At 39.7% G+C, this 17,633-nt stretch overlaps 1 protein-coding gene across 10 annotated transcripts in view; it reads left to right on the forward strand.

The window, feature by feature from the left end:
• si:dkeyp-44a8.4 (collagen alpha-1(XXIII) chain) overlaps window positions 1-17,633 on the forward strand; it is a 190,461-nt gene that overhangs the window by 122,572 nt on the left and 50,256 nt on the right. For all 10 annotated transcript variants that reach the window (XM_036127478.1, XM_021310294.2, XM_021310331.2 and 7 more), the window contains exon 3: window positions 15,103-15,147. In XM_036127478.1, coding sequence (XP_035983371.1) covers window positions 15,103-15,147 — 45 coding nt within the window. The remainder of the gene's footprint in view (window positions 1-15,102; window positions 15,148-17,633) is intronic.

Here is a 17,633-nt window from a genome sequence, read left to right on the forward strand (position 1 = left end):
TTACTTGTGAGCAGTAATCTGAGAGCCGGGGCAGGATGTGAGTGTATGCTACACTCACTGTGAAATTGATGGATCCAAAAATGACCATGAAAAAGACCGCACACCATTTTTTTTATCTTATGTATTTTTGTTACATGAATGCAAATCAGTCCAAGTCCAGTCAACATCAAAACAATGTAAATTAAATATTATAGTTAAATTGGAATGCTATTTTTAATTGGCATAAGGGACAGAAATAAGAAAAATAACACCAAATTTCTACTTTTTTTCTAGCCAATATTTACACTGCAGCACAGCTAGAAGCAACAGGAAGTTAGAACAGCAGCAGATACTGCTTCAAAAGTGATGGGATTGCTCATCATGCGTCTCTTCACATTTAGGGTTTAGCGACCATTTAAGCAGATAATTACTGAAGTGACCATATTCAGTTTGTTGTGCCGTTTCACTTATTTTTAAGTTATTTAATGTTTAGTGAATAAATAACTCTCATTAAACACAGTGAAAACACATTTTAAACTTTGCCTGCTCATTTTTTCTGCCAAATGTCTCCCTTTGTCTCTGGTCATGGTGACTTTGGGTCGTCCTGTAGGAAGACGTTGGTTCAGGGTGAACCTGGTTGTCTGCGGCTAGCTCAGGGAAAAAAATCCTCATGACTGCCGGCCTGGGATGCGCTTTAAAAAGGCTCCGATGGGCTGCTCTCAGGTGTTTGTCTCCCCAGTGAAGACACCTTCACAGCCCACGGGAAAAGAGGAAGATAAGCCCAAGAGGAAGCTTGATTTCATAGCAGCAACACGCTGCCCACTTACAGTCTGATCTTATATTCTCTTTTGGCTGAAAGCACAAGTTGTTTATAGCAGTATTAACAGTGTTGTATAAAGTACTGAAATCTCGGAGTCAAGTAAAAGTATAAGTACCTCTCCAAAATATGACTTTGGTAGAAGTCCAAGTCAATGACTGAAATGTTACTTGAGTTAAAGTCTTAAAGTATCTGAAATGTCTTGTACTTAAGTATGAAAATTACTGTAAAAATAGATGTACTCAAGTAATGTAATAAAAATTTTGGTAAACTTTGAAAGTAAAATTCACTTGAAATACTATAAACAACCAAGTGCAGGAGAAATTTAGACCAAGTTTAGACAGAAAACACAACCTTTTTGTAAGCTTCCAGTTTTCCTTCTTCAAGTAAGGTCAGTACGATGCACTTTAAAATTATACACAACCAAGTGCAGGAAAAGGGGGTGTATACTAAGAACATGGTTAAGTGATAAAGTGATAGTTAACCTACAGGAAGTGGTAAACCTGTTAAAAGATACACCTGCGGTTGCAGATATCATTTAGTTAAGAAAATTAGGACTCTCTGCTATTAGATGCTCTACCTATACCACAATGTCAATCAGTGAGTCTCTCTCTCTCTTTTTGTAACGAGTAACCAAACCAAACATTGAAAATGTACTGGATTAAAAGTATGCAATTAAGTTCAGAAATATAGTGAAGTAAAAGTAAAAGTTATCTAAAAATGTTATACTCAAGAAAAGTATAAAGTTTTCCAAAATATACTTAAGTACAATAGTGAAGTATTTTTACTTCATTACTATACAACACTGAGTATTAATGTTGAGGTGGTGGCTGCAATAGTGGCAATTAATGAGTACAAGAGCAAAAGGTCTCCTGGTAATTTTTTGCACGTCTGAAGCATCTGAGTAAGAAGCTGGAAAGGATTGCGCTACTAACATAAATGTTAGTATTATGTTCCTAACGACGTGAGGAATCTCTCCAAGGTAGGTATGAAATTCGTTTTTCTTAATCAAACTCGACCTCTTTGAGGATTTTTTTTTCAATTATTCATTTCCAAAATAAATGTAATTCTGTTTGTTCTTAGTGTTTTACCATTTCCGTCACGGTAGAGCTCCAAAGCAAAAGGAAACATCTTGTTTGCGCAACACAGAAACCACAGACTTGGAAAAACAATGACAATTGCTGTGTTACGCTGATATTAAAATAGAGAAACAAGCAGAAAGACCTGCAGGAAAAGAAAAATGTCTTTAAACTGCAATTTGCAGTCTTTCAGCATCAAACAATTGCACAGTTCTCCGTTATAATTGATTTTGATTCATCTTCTACCAAAAAACTTTAAATCAAGGAATAACATTCAAAAGTCAAAGGCTAATTTGAGCCAGGAAGTGTAAATTTCACAGCGGTTCTCTGATTTCTGTAAAACATCAATGACTAGCTATTAATTTACTTGTCAAAAAGGGAAATCAAGCATAAATAACACTGGAAAGATCCAAGTAAAATATAGAGCTAAAATAAACAAATCAAGAACACCACTGAGAAGATGGTAATTCATTTTAAATGACAAATTACGGTAACGGTAATGAACCTGCAGATCTTTGCTCATGTTAAACTTTGTTTCGTGTTAAACTTTTCTGTGTTGACAGAGGTTTCGCTGCGGTTAAACAAGCTTTTGACTGTGCAGCACTGCTGAGAGCCTTTCTCTGAATGCAGAGAGAACATAAAGTTGACTTTTGCAGCACTGAAAAGGCTTTTTGTCCAACACCATGGCCACCCATTTGGATTTCGGCTGGCAGTCCTGAGCATGACAGAATCGGATGGCTTGGTCTGATATGCAAACGCATAGATACAGTGTTGGAAATAAAAACAATAACGTGAAGATAAATGGAGTCTTTCTATTTGTAGAAAGATGTATTTGTGTCTTAATCAGGTGTCACTGACAAATATGTGCAACTGGCTTATTTTTGTTTAGAGCATGCCTCAGCAAAATAAATACTACTGGTTTCTATCTTTAAGTATTTGACGGTATTCATTAAGCCTACGTTTCTGCATTCAATTTTATTTCAGATCTGATGATAATATTTAAAAAAACGGACTTGGAAGCATTATCCAACCAATGATGAATCGCACTGACGCAGCTTCCCTGGAAAAGCTTGTTCTAGGGCGGTGGTGTACAAACTTTTTGCCACATGGGCCAAAATCATCAAGTCAAACGTGCATGTGGTCCACAAACGTAAATTACATTTGCAATATTTTAACAAAACAGAAAATAGTCATCTTTGAAGGCAAGGGATTTGTAATTTGTTGTAGATCCTAAACTTTAAAAGCATTTTGTATATTTGCTTTAGTAATAGAAACACATGCAGTTTGTGTATATTTGGTGGGAGTTGACTGATTTTTACTCTCTTATCTATTCTCAGTAATAAAAGTAGACTGGGGCCTCCTTTTTACCTTTGAAAATGTTTGCTACTTTAAGCCAAGCTTAATAAATCAGTTATATTGAGATTTGTGTGTTCATTAGCTGGATAATTCGTGTTTACTATGAAAGTGAAAAACTTAAACACAAAGCATTATTGTCAAATGATAAATACTTTGTGACGCTCCTTAGATTTTCTGTTTTAAGATCGTCCGTCTGTTCTTGAATTGCAGTCGGGGCCTCACCAAATCAGTCCAGGGGCCACAAATGCGGTCATTGAACTGGACCAGATCTTATAAGGGGATTCTTATCATGGGAGATTGGCTGTGCTGTCCACAGGTGTTGGATGGATTTGGAGAAGGCTTATGACTGTGTCCTTCTGGGCGTTACTGTATGTCGGTGGTGCTGCAGCAGTTAGGGATCTCAGAGTTTAGGTTACCCTAGTTGTGTCCACATCCTCGGCTCAAACCCAAGCTGATCCAGAGTGTCATTGATCCCGCTTGCGTTGCTCGTGGACAGAATTAAGGTGTAGTCCTAGACAGGAAGGTGTCTGGTTTAGGAACTCTAGAGTCTCATGTTTTCCTTTTGCAGATGATGTGCTTCTGTTGGATTTCCATCAGGATCGTGACCTTCTTTGTGCACCGGAGTTGAAAGACTGCTCCAGTAAATCTGAGGATATGTTTCTTCTCTGAAACAAGGCAGCCTGCATCCTCTGGGTCAAATGTCACTCTGTGCCTAAACAGAATAAAATAAGTTTATTTGCGAGGACTTTGTAGGTTAATGACATTTCTGCAAATGCGCCCGAGTTAGCAAAAAGGCTATTTTTTTTATTTTGCAGTACCTGGACAGAGAAAAACCATCAGGAAGGTAAAACATTAAGTAGACAAACAACACTTACAAGAACATAAATATACAAAAATATAGAAAAATACAACAATCAGGCTAAACGTACCAACATTTAGTTACAATCTTCAAACATCTAAACATATTTTCGGCTGAGAGGATGGCAGAGATAGCAGTAGGACAACCAGGTGGCAAGTATCTTTGTGAATTGTTAATAAGAGCGGGTAGGATGGAGGTGGAGATGGGCAGATGGATTGGGGCCTTTTCTGCATTAATGAGAGGCCTGCTAAGGTCTGGTAAATAAAGTGCTGAGTCACAACTGAGCAAAGCTTTCAGTTTAGCGGTCCATCTACTATACAACTTTAACATGGTCATGAGATGTAAATCGTTACCAAAAGACTATTATCCTGGATACAGGATACAAGTAGAGTAGAGCCGGTGCTTCAAAAGGAGTCACCTGGAGTTTTTTTGAGCATTACAGAGTTAAAGATTTTAGTTTTAAAATTATCATTCATTGGTACATTGAATTAATGACTGCCACCGCGCCACGGTTAGTCACTGTGTTAGTGATGATGCACTCGGAGATGACTTTGTACGGCTCAAGTCAAAACGTAGAGGACCCTCCTTTTTCAGAGGTATGTGGAGGACAATGCTGTGGTTGGCTTCTGTTTTGTATCTTCTGTTTCTGCAGTTAAGAGGAAAAAAAAGCGTTCTGGTCTGCAGATGGAGCCACGCTGGATTCAGCCGACGGATCCGCCGTTCTCGCTTTCAGTGTTCAAACTTTAGATGGTTTTGTCAAACAGATTTCAGCTTTCATTAAAAAAAGACCTCACCAAACGCTGCAGACATTAGAGCAACGTCTTAAAGAATGTTAATCATTTATTGGCCTTTTTGCGTCACAATGTCCTTTCGCTGTTGTTACCTGAAAGTAAAGCTTTTGTCCTCCTGGCTGTGGAGGCGGTGGTCTATCTTTCAGTGATCTGTTTCCATTTGCTGTACCGAGCTTCTGTTGACGTTCCTTTGTAGTTTTGTTTTGACTGTCTTTGTGCAGCAGATCCTTTCCTCTCTATTTGCACTGCAAAAGCAACGATGTGCCTTGAACTTTTCCACATATTGTCAGGCCTAGGACTACACACTTTAATGTATTTCATTTGGATATTTTTTTAATATACATTAGCATAAAGTAGTCCATAACGGAGAAGTCGAAGAAAAGTAACATGTGGTTATCAAACATATTTTTCTTTTTTTGCTGAATTTAAGAGATGAAAAAAAATATTGGTCCAAATATGGAAAAGTGCAAAACGTTAGTATACAGCCATAAATTGAAAAAAATATGAACATTGTTGAAAAGTCATTTATTTCAGTAACTCAATTCACTAAGTGAAACACTTTATTTAGATTAATTACCCACAGCCTTTATTCCAGTTAACTATTATGATTCTCTGCTTCAGCCTTATCAAAACAAGACATTTAAGATCATAATATTGCATCAGACCAATAAGAAATATTTCTAATACAGAAATGAGGGCTGAATGAAAAGTTTGTCTAATACTTGCTTAAAGGATATTTTGTAAACATGCTTTTAATCTGACAAACGAGCCTCATTGGAACGTATATTCTCATTTATTGAATAAGACTCTACTTTATAAGACTTTATAAGTCATTGAATGCATACTCAGTGTTTCTGTGACAGCCTTCTCACTCCCATAACTAGTTTTCACCCAAAAGTTGGCCGACAGATGTCATACAGAGACACAGGCTTAGGGCAATGCCACTCAGCCTCGACTGAGCATGTGAGGAGAACTACGTGTCTATAATAGCCAAAACTGGGATTCAAACTCTCTTAATGCGGAAATTGGTGCTCAGCCCGTCATAGGAATGCCATCCTACATGTTCATAAGTGCCGCTCTGCTGTCATGCAACGCCTAGAGGGCTCAGTTTCTTATTTCTGTCCGATGACCTTTGCAAGAGGACGGTGTTTACCGTTTGGCATCTGTCTCTGACCACATTTCAGCAGAGGGGTGGAGAACATTAGTCATGGTAGACTAATCAAAACTGTATGTATCATCCTGAATTATAATTAAATCCTAAGGAATTGATAGCTGGATAGTGTTTGAATAACATTTTAAAACTGAGATCAAGAAAGTGAGGATTCTGCATTAAAATGTCCTTAAAGGCCACAAACACTTGACGGAACTAGAAATAAGTAAAATGTTCTTAAAATGACTGCATTTATCCTTGATTTGAGCAGATAAATAAGATGGTTTGCCAATGGAATAAGATTTTTGCACTTAAAATAGGAACAACTCATCTCCATCATCTTATTTCAAGTGCAGGATGTCTAATTATCTAATTTTAGGGATCAAAATACTCATTCCATTGGCAGATAATCTTATTTACTTGCTCAAATCAAGAATAAATACACTAACTTTAAGAACATTTTACTTATTTTTAGATCCATTTTTGCAGTGCAAAGGTACTTGTTTGACCTGCGAGTGCAGCAAGTTCCCTCGTTTTTTTTTGTTTTTTTTTTAACTTTGGCTCATCCGATCGTACCCACGATGAGGCTGAGCAGAAATCCATCCGAGCGGCTGAACCCCGCCTGACCCGGTGGGAGATGCGGGGCAGCTGGAGAACCAATCATCGGCATGTGAAGCACATCCGCTGTCTCTTTCTCCTTCTGACGCTGTTTACTTCCACAGCATGTGTCCCCCATCTTACCCGGACAGACAGGGCCGGAGCAGGCGAGCAACGACAGATCCAGGAGTCGGTCCAGGCAGAAGTTGTTTTGTTTCAGGAAGAGAGGCTTAGCAGCTGTCAGCGCGCGCCGTTTCAGCGACGAGACAATCAGACGGAGGGGGGAATCCTCACGATAATACTGATCTCACATCAGCAAACAGCAACCCTATAAATTATTGCTTGGACCAATATGGGAAACAAGTCTCTTAGCGATTTTAAACAAAGGTTTGCGTGTTTGGGAATGAATAATGTGGATTTTTTTTTTTTTTTCTGTCAGGATCTGCACAATTTGGAATACAATGCGGCGTTGACGGAGGAAAACTGCAGCTTTTCTTACTGTAATTGTGGCGGTATGAATGGAATCCTGCTCCTGGGGTTTTAAAGAAACCCAACAAACAAAAAGGGGAGAGGGAGTATGTTCTAGAGACCCATTGCCTCCGGCTAACAACAAGCCACTGCTTTCACTATCCCTCTTACCACTCTCCTCTTCCTCCTCCTAAATTAGATTTTCCTCTGTCACAGGAGGGTTCAGGAACATGTAGGAGGGGGAGCATGGACGTACTGTATGTGTGTGTGATTTTTAGATGGAGGTGGGGGGTTTGATGGACAGATGGATGTAAGTCCTGCGGTCGGGCATTCAAAGTATCACATTCTCCTATTTTCAGCTGACTCCTTATTGCTCCCAGTTGTTGCATTAAACAAAATGGGGCCTAGAAGCAGGAAAGGTCGGGGTGTTGCTTCCCGGATCCCTGACGCTTTGTTCCCTGGAAGCACTTCATTTGCAAGAAACGTCACAGTAGCTAAATCAAGCCAAGCTAAGGATGGAAGCGTATAACACACACGGAGGAGTGGGTGGAGGCCAAAGATGGCGCAGGACGCTTCTATGCTTTTAACAGATTGCCTTTGTGGAGATGAAGTCTAGCATCTGTATTTTTGGGTTTGGATCAGTTTACCCAAAATGTTTTTTTTTTTTTTTCTTTCTTTCTCCGGTTTTCTCACAGAGATTTTCTCACACACAGAAAAAGTCTGAGAAGGTGGCCGTGCCTTGCAAGTGGGCCCCCCTTTTGTCAGACCTTGGACTGCATGATGTTGTACCCCTTATATATAGGGAGGAGCTATATGTGGAGCCTCAGATACAGTGCCTCAGGCCAACGTGTAAACACACGTACAGAAACACACACACACACACACACACACACACACACACACACACACATCTACATTACAGTTCAGATGGAGTTCATTGTGTGCTCTGTGTTGCCATCCTGTTCCCGAGGAGCCGTTCATATCCCTATCACAGAGAGCTAGAGAAAGCTGCGCTCCAGATGAAGGTTTTACTTCCTAACTTTCTGGTTTTGAGTTCTTAGTTTTTGAAGCCTATTCTGATTTCTCTTTAAGAATCATAAAATATGAAGAACAGCATTCAAAATATTCCCCTCTAGCTTTCCTGCCATGAGTAAACAATTATTTATATTAGGAGCGAGGAGGAAGTGTCCTACCGCTAGTTAGCGGGCAGTTGTTGTAAAACGGGGGTTTTGGCATTTTAAAACAATGACAGACTTTACAGAGTTGAGATTATGAACTTTGTTAAGGATCTTATGTTACAGATTAGTGGGGTGAGTGAGGGTAGCATCATGCTAAAAGATATGGCTGTCTCTCACCTTCTCGCAGCCTAAGTGAAACCCAGACTTATGGTGGAAAATGGTTTCCTTCTGACAGCCTCTTACATCTCTGTTTCTCTTACTTTTGCTGGCATGCAGAAACTGAAAATAGCTCATTTTGAATCCTCTTCATGGAGCGACAATGTCTACACTGGAGTGTTGTTACTGTAGCCCGATATTTCTTAGATATGGCGCATTCGCTAATTGGAAAAAATCAGCTTTTTGATTTTCAAATCGTCCCGTTCTGGTCACCAGCTCTTAGTACGTCTCTGATCATGACAGTTGTTTTTGCTTGATATGTTTTCGCCACCTATGATAGCGATGATGCATTTGCATACAGGAAAACCCATCTAGGCATTAAATCTGAGGGGACATTCTGGTTCCCCCTGTGATCCTGTTACTCCTCGTCTTTTTAAAGATGTTTTTAATACCGTCGGACCTCCGGTCCTGGCCTTTATTAATAGCAGTCTTGCCACAACTATGGTCCCCGGGGTTTCAATGCTGTTGTGCAACCTTTGCTTAAAAAAATAGGTCTTGCGCCACCAATCTCTAAACACATTTTCCTTACAAAGATACTGTAGAAAGTTATTTTTCTACTATTAAATTCCTTTTTAGAGAGAATATGTAATCGTGAAGTGTCTCAGTCTGGTTTTAAAAATCTTCACAGCCTGAAATCTGCTCTTCTAAGGGGTTTTAATGAAATATTTGTAGCTACTGGTGCTGATAATTATGCTTTCAGACCTCACTTGCCTTTAACAGTAGATCAAGGCATTTTTATTTCTCATCTTGATCAACGCGTTGGTATTAAAGGTGCTCTGGAGTGGTTTCAGTCTTAACTGGTTGACAATATAAATGAGTATGTGTTGTCTACAGTATCTTTTGGCAATGGGGTGCCTCAGAGGTCTATACTAGGACACTTTTTTTATGTATCTGCGGCCCCTGGATTAAAAAAAATCATTGGACTGTATTTTGGAGTCTGGTTTCCCTCTCTTGTCTTCAGCTTGTCCAAAATGCAGCTGCTAATCTTCTGATTCAATCACACACCACATCGCTCCTGTGCATGCTGCTCTCCATTGGCTCCCTGTACAGAATTGATTTTAAAATGAATCACTGTCTTCTTTTAAATCCCTTTTGAAGACTCCTCTGTTTTCCCTGGCTTTCAGCATAGTATGAGTCATTTGTTCTTTACTGGCTGTTTTCTAACATTATTTTACAATTGTTCTTACTTTATTTACTATTTACTAGTTATTCTCTTAATGTAAAGCACTTTGATCAACAATTTGTTGTTTTTAAACGTGCTTTATATATATTTGATTGGATTGGGTTAAGATTAAACCAATATAGTGATACAGATGTAAAACATTATTGTTCAGATATCGTTTGGTTATTCGTGACAGAATTATCCACCGTTGTTTAAAAGTTAAGAAGTCTATGTAATTACATCAGCTGTATCTGCAACCTTGTATGTCCTTAAATACCCAGAAGGTCTAAAAATAAGATCTTGCAGTGTGAAATTAAGACGGATTTAAGATCACTGCAATTTGTACAGCCTGGAGGTAATATTTGGTAGTATATGATGTTTCAAATGTCTTGCCTTCAGACTTTGCATATTTATAGTATGTTTAACTAGTTGAATGGATTCTAGTTGGCCTTATTGCCCAGGCCTGATGTATATTCTGAATGGTTACAATAGTAAAACCCACACAGAGTGGCAGGCACATTGTTTAATGGGAAAGAGAAGAGACAAAAGCATGGGCGTCAATCATAATCAATATTGTCAGCGCAATTTTCAGTGACAGCCTCACATTTACACATTTTCCTGATATTGCGCAAGTCTTCTTGTGAAAACAAAAAAAACTGATCATTTAAAGAAGTTTTTTAAGCTGAAGAAGCTATACTTAAGTTGGCATGTGACTCACAGCGTCTTCTTTTGCTCTAAAACTGAAGCGCTTTTTTTAAAGTTTCTATATTAATTTGGAATCTATTTGATCCCCTTTAGTTAAGATTATAAAATATTTAGACTAATTAAACCCGAACTTGATCATTCTAGACGACTTCATTCTCTTCTAAACACATAAAAACCTATTTACCCTGCTGTTTTTTGGCATTAGGACCACCTTAGATGGGGTCCTGCTTGGAAACTGCAGCACTTGACTGAATGATACGCTGATTAAAAAGAAGTTTGTCCTATGTTCAACTCTTGTTTGTGAAAGCGAAAAGATCAGTGATCATAAAAAATGTAACATTCCCTCATGTCTCCTTATATAATCCTCACATCTGCTTAAAATCAAGCAAAGTTTTACTATTGAGCTGTAAACTCTGCACACACTTAAACCAATCGGCAGCAAGGAAGAGAGCGAGCACAAGTAAGGACTTTTTACTTGTTTCTCATTGTTATAAATCCTCCGACTTCTGCATTGCCCAATTAAATACAAATAAAGAGCAAAACTATCAGCATAAGTCTTTATTTCAGCATGTATCGCTCTCCTCTGGAACAGGAATTTGAACTACATCCGCAATTACCGTATCCCAGCCCGGCTGTTTTTCCCATTAATCCCTCAAGCTGATCCAGTCCTCCATCACCTTGTCATCACCCACCTTCTTTCGGCCTCTAATCTGCCACTCAGGACCGATCCCACTCCCACATTTCGGTCAATCTGACGCCTGCTCCTCCAGAAGTTGGCGACAAACTTGTCGGGCAAGCAGACCGTCGCTGTTGAAGTCTCACCCACATGCTGCGACGCCTATACCTGCTGGCGCTTGGCACTTTAAATGCCGAGCGTCTGCGAGGATAACGAGCAAACGTACCTCTACTTAAGTCGTGCGTCTTTAAACATGATTCCCTGTTAATGTTTTACTTCTGGGTTTGTTGATTTTTTTCTTTTTGTTTATCCCCTACCTTGCCTCCTTAATAATGCAGCCATATCTGCCACAACAGAAAATATTTAAGCTGTATTCTTCTAGCAGCACTGACTGAAAAAAAGAATGAAGTAAACCCCATCATGAAATATGGAGGGCAGTAATAAAAAACATCGACAGGCAGAGTGTTTGCTAGTTGGCATCCAGGATTTAGGATTAAATCTGGTAAATAAATCAAACTGTTTAAACACATTTCTTGTGAGGTAAAATTGCGTTATGCACAAGTCCACTAACTGCTTATTGCTACTTTTTTTAATCACCCAAGAAGTTTTCTTGAAGCCTAAACATGTGAAGATAATTAAAAAGAACATTAATAAAGTTCGTAATACTGAAAATTATGTATCGGAAAATGGATTCAGCCTGAGCTAATCATCATCTTTGGTTTACTTTAGCTTTTTCCTCTGCCACTTCCTTAATCCCTTGGCTCCAAAACTATTTCTGGGTCGTTGATGTTGCGTGAAGGAAGGAAAGAAGGATTAAAGTGGGAGAGGTGGATGCAAGGGAGGAGGTGGAGAAAGAGAATAAGCGAGCTCTTTGAAATAGCTGGCAGAGTCAGGAAATGATTAGGCTGCTACAATAACGCCAATAATGACAATAGAGAAAACATGTCTGCCGCCATAAGCACTTATCATCAGGAACTCGGTATGGTTCCCATTTCATCACGAATGCAGAGGAAGATGGAAGATTTTAAGTGTTTCAGAGGCATTTCGGTCCATTGGGAGAGGCGAGCTGAACGTAGATCCTCTTGCATCTTGGGCTCACAGTTTTTATTAAAGACTGCTTAAAAATAACAGGAGTCCTTATCCAGACGTGGCAGGAGATGGGGTAGTATTTCCACATGTTCTTGTTTTTGCTCTGTGGATTGGCCTTCTAGGGCCCGTATTTAGTGGTTCCCAATTTCTTTTTAGTTTCTAGGCCACAAATCACATGAAACAGACCTTAGTGTGCACAAACATGGATAGGACTTCAATTAAAGGGGAACCTAAGAGTCTTCCCCTGGTTTTTAGATGTGTTTGATATTTCCCTGCTTCACCTGCTTTAATATGTAGGACCAATTAACTGACCTCTGTGTGTAAGAACTGAGAAAAAGTCAATTGTTTAGAGAGGACAACTGGAAATGAACAGAAACATTTAAAAAATACTCTAAACCTCTGAAATGTAAACTGTAAACACAGGGACAAAAATCATGTCAGAATATTAGTGATAAAATGTAAAATAATATATATAAAAAAATAACAATTTAACAATTTGAAGTTTTAGGCGTTATATTCTTAACTATTTCATGCCTTTATTATTGTTGTTTATTGTCGTTTATTTGATTTCTAGCATTTGAACATCCAAACCACACTTTCTTGCTTAGTTGTTTAGTTTAGTAAAGTCTCAACCCCTTATGCTGTGCATACAGATATAGTCGTATGCTGCACTAACCTGTGACCTAAAGGACTTGTATAAAATTTTAAACCAACATACAGGGTAATAATACCACAAGAGGTAAATGACATTTTCTACTAAAGCTTGTTTACCACAACTCACAACGCAGCACAGGTGTTGCTTACATAAGTTTCTCAGGTTTAATACAGAGCTGGGGAGCAGCTCTGATTTTTTTTCCATGTTCAAACAGAGCAAAACTTTGTGAACGCTCTGAACTTTATGCCTGCAGAATTTAAAATGCAAAACACGTTATTCCATTATCAATTAGGATAATGAATTAAAGTGCAGAGAAAGCGCTTTTCGTTTTTTATTTGATTTGCTAAATCAGGTTAGTGTTGTCACTGTGTTGAACAATGACCATATCCTGGAGTTAAATTTTTCCATTTTGTTAAACTGTGTCCATCTTTGTTACACTTTGATAACATTGTGAACTGCTTCCATAAGCAGGTTTTCATTGTTTATTTGCACACTTTTTACGGATGTGACATGGACATTTCATACCGAGCAACCGTGCTTCAATTCACTCAGGGTTTCTTTTTATATTCAAAGTCATTTTCTCTTTTCTGCTAGTAGTGTATCATGGGAAATGTAGTTATGTGACTCTAAATAGTAAAATCTGCCAACAGAAGGCAGCTTAGAGCTTTTTTAGTTTGACCGGGAGTCATAATCTGTCTGGTTTTATAAGAGAGCCAACGGCCCAAACGCCGATCAGAACCAAATTAAATGGAAATGAGAAAAAGATAAACTGTTTAACTTATATGTATGAAATGATCCACCTACCAGGAGAAATAAATCTATACACAATGGTTAAGCACATGGGTCAGTTTTAAATACTTATACAGTGAACTGAAATGAACACCCTCTGCAGGCTAAGTCTGCATCTTTGATACGCTGGACACGGGTTTGACTCTCAGGTGCGTCTGGAAGGGCATCTGTTGTAAAACCTCTGGCTAGTTATGGTGACTTGCCTTGGCGACCCCCGAATAAAGGTGCATCCAGATGTGCTCACTCACATCCAGTGAACTGAAATGTAATTAGACGGACTGACGAGGACATCCTTTAGTCAGGACTAAACTAAATGCAATCAGACGTAGATTAAACTTGTTTACTTTCTCTTTAAAGAACCCCTAAATAATTCCAGTGCTGTACAGAAAAATTTATTCCTTCTGGATGCAGCTAACATTAATAAAAAAAAAAAAGTTAAATTAAAAGTTGTAATTTGAGCTACAATTACTGCATCTTTATTAGTCAAATGGTTATTCCAACTGACAATGTCTCCAGGTCAAGATTATTAAAATTCCTGGACTTTCAGCACTAAGCCCATTTTAATGCTGTATTTTCAGGACTGAAGCCCAGTTTAGCATCCACCTGTGTAAGCACAGGGGTCAGTGTTAATGCAGCCACATGCTGTCTGTGAGCGAGCATGTCTGGATGTGGTATTTGTCAAATAAATCTGTTACTAATGGCATCCAAATGACAGGGTTGCCTTTTATTTCCCTTTAAAGTGCTTAGAATCCAACTTTAACTTCAATACAATAAGATCCTCTTTAAGCCCTTCTTCAATACTATCAGCTTTTAGCGCATAGCAATGTTGTTTTTACTCTTTAAAAGCAGATTGTTGTTGTTTTTTTCCCAACACAGAGATTTGCTCAGCTAATTGTGTCCTGCCAGACAGGGTAATGCTGTTAGCTTCACTGCTGTGACTCTGTGTCCCAAAGTTTGCTTTTCTAATTAGAGAAAACGCCGTCTTTAGTTCGCTCCTCGCCTGTTTGCTCTGTTTTCCGCCGTTTTTAGCTCCTCCTCTGCATGCTGGTCAACTAGCCTCTGTTCTCACAAAACCGTCTCTGAGCGGATGCACCTTAAAAACACATTAACTCTAGTAGGTAACAAGGTAGATATTAATGCACATCAGTGCCTGCTTAGAAGGGATTCATTGTCCTGCCGCAGCTCGGGGTCTCAGATGGACGTTGGCTCAGGGGTAAATGGTTTTCTTACCCCGTCCCGCTGAGGCCCTCCTGCTCTTTATCACAGCTTCCCTCATCTATCGGCGGCAGAAATCCTTTTACCAGGAAGGCGGTTTTTCGAGCTGCATCATGGCAGGGTTGGAGGAAAGCAATGGGCTCAGCTCCAACATGTGGAAGTTTGGCGAAATAAAACCCTATGTTGTAAACTCTGCACTTCATTCAAGTTGTTAACATAAGCCTTGGAATCACCGAACCCTAATGAAACGTGGAGTTTGCGTTCTGCCCGTCTCTGATGAGCTGATTCAGGAGACTGATTCCTCTCTCTGTGTCTCTGCAGGGCCGCCGGGAAAACGCGGACGGATCGGAAGAAGAGGGGATCCCGGTAAGTAAAAACCCACCGCCCGTTTTATTTCTTTATTTCCCCTCCTTTTCCACGCTCCCTTCTCCCTCTCCCAGTCAACCTCTTGTCTTTTTTCCGGGTGAGCTGAAGGGGCTCGAGCGGAGGGCTGGTAAAGGCAGCGACCCGTGAGTCAGGTCGCAGGATGGTGGGCTGCTTGTTCTCCTCGCTGCGACCTATCGTGAGCCAGCGTCGTGTTAATTTCCACCATGTGGCTGCGGTAACCTCGCCCAGATGTCTGTCCATGTCGCTGAGCGGTAGCAGCTGCGGCAGATCGGCCCCAACGAGTCTCCCTCGCCAGCGTCGCTACCCCACGTTATCGTTTCTGTCCAAACCACTAAACGCTCATCGTGGACCCAAAGCTGCGACTCCCGTCAAGAGAAAGGTCCTTTGACAGATGATCCGCAAGTTTGACTCATCCGGAAGTTTAAATGTTTTTTTCAGGAAGTGGCAGCACCGAAAACACAATTAGAAACTTTTATTCTGGTCTGCAGATGGGAGTAATTCCATTTTGGTACTGACTCATTGTTGTGCGTGTGTAATAGATGAGATATGTCCGTGTGAATACGATGCTTTGGTAATAAATAACAAAACAGAGCCCTTTTGATTGAAATGAAGTACCACACAGCGAGGCAGAGCTACAGCACTGTGCAAAGGTTTTAGACCAGTCCTAATTTCTTCTTATTGCACCTCAGAACTGTCAGGTTTTCTCGTAATCTTTGAAACAGGTCTAGTTCTCCAGGCTTTCATTAGGTCTTTAAAAGTGTTTTCCTTGTTCCAGATCAAGGGAGGACTCCAGGAACATTTGTAGTAGTCAGAGAACTTGATTTAAAGGCCCTTGGGTTTCTGCTTGGGTTTCTGCTTGTGAGCTAGATTAGATTCACCCTAAAATTTCAAAGTGCATTTGAACAAAAGCTAAACAAAATTTAAAAAAAGACAATCACACGCCTTCACAGAGAGAAGACGGACTGACCACTCAGCATTTAAAGGGTTTTGGTGCAAGGACTAAATAGACACTGGTTTCCATAAGTAGTCCGGCTACTCAAGGATAAATGTGGTGACGGTGGGGAGAGAGGCGGCCGCTGCACTGCAAAGGTCCTAACCCGGTCTTCCCAGTCCTCCTGCGAGCTGCACTCCACTCAATGGATCCAGTTCTGCAACATCTCAAACTAATAAGACTCGTCATATATTAAAATCTGGCCAAAGCTTTATGTTAACCCTGATGAAGACACCAAGCTACATTAACATTTTGAACGTGTCCCACTGATGCCAACTGATGCAAATTCAACACATACCAACGATCCTGTGGGTTTACTTCATTTACAAAATACCTACATTTATGCCAACTGTATGTGGTATATTTGGATGAATTATCACTACTTAAAAAAAAAACATCAGCTTCACATCAAAAAGTTTTTAATAAATAATTGCAAATACTGCAAATTCAAAATATATTACAGTTAATACTAGGAGCTGGATGTGTTCGGCCACCATAAAACCATTACCGCAACAAGAGCATGGGTGGTGCTCCTTTAGTTTCCACACTATGGGAGGCTGCGTTTTTTCCAACCAGATATATTAAATGATGGTCAAAATTTATTTTTCTTGTAAGAAAAGGAAAAGCGCAGCAGCTCACCATCAATGTGGAGCAATATGTATGGGAGGAGCAACGCTGGGGTATCTATGCCCCATAGGAAGATTCTTCAAAATGGATTTACTTTGAAATGTAGGAACAATGTCATGGACATTTTTAGGGCTTTGAAGCTGCAACTTTTTAAAAAGTTGTAGCCTCCTCCTCCTGGTGATCACCTACTGCATGGAAGGTTTTCTGCCAGTCACCCTTTGAGAATCACCTTGTTGTAAAAATGTCTTTGTTTTGTTCTTTTGTCTTGTAAAAAGCCACCAAAGTCCTTAGGAAAGCCTCGGGGACTTTAAAAGATCAGAAGAAATGATTGATGGCTCAGGAGTTTTACACTGTGCTACGAGGACCATACGTTCTCATTTTTAGTTATTTTGCTGTAAATTGTTATTCTCATCAGTCAGTCCCATAATAATGCATTCATCTTGTTCCCTCTTTAAACGGAAATACACAAAAACTTGGTCGTTTTCCCAAAGCAGCTGGACGCGGTTATTTTTGGACGTAGCTTCTTAAACAAGATTTCAATTTGTCATGGACTGTTTTCAGCTGCGGGTCCTGGAGTAGCAGCGAGCATTTACAGCAGGATTAACGCTTCTCAGAGACCGATCCAGGCCAGCGTTCTGTTTGTTGGCACAAAAAGTAAAGAACGTCATCCAACCTTTCCTAAACTTTAATTTACTCTTTATTGTCATATGATATCTCAGTCATCTTAGCGTCCTTCTAAATCAGACGCTTGCCATCTGCTTGGTGTTTTGCGGGGTGGATTTAGTTCATTTTGTCAAAGGCCGGTCTGTTTTTGGTTTCGTTTAGGCGCTGTCTTGTATATCTGAGT

Source organism: Fundulus heteroclitus, chromosome 23 (genome assembly GCF_011125445.2).
Source record: "Fundulus heteroclitus isolate FHET01 chromosome 23, MU-UCD_Fhet_4.1, whole genome shotgun sequence".
NCBI lineage: Eukaryota > Metazoa > Chordata > Actinopteri > Cyprinodontiformes > Fundulidae > Fundulus > Fundulus heteroclitus.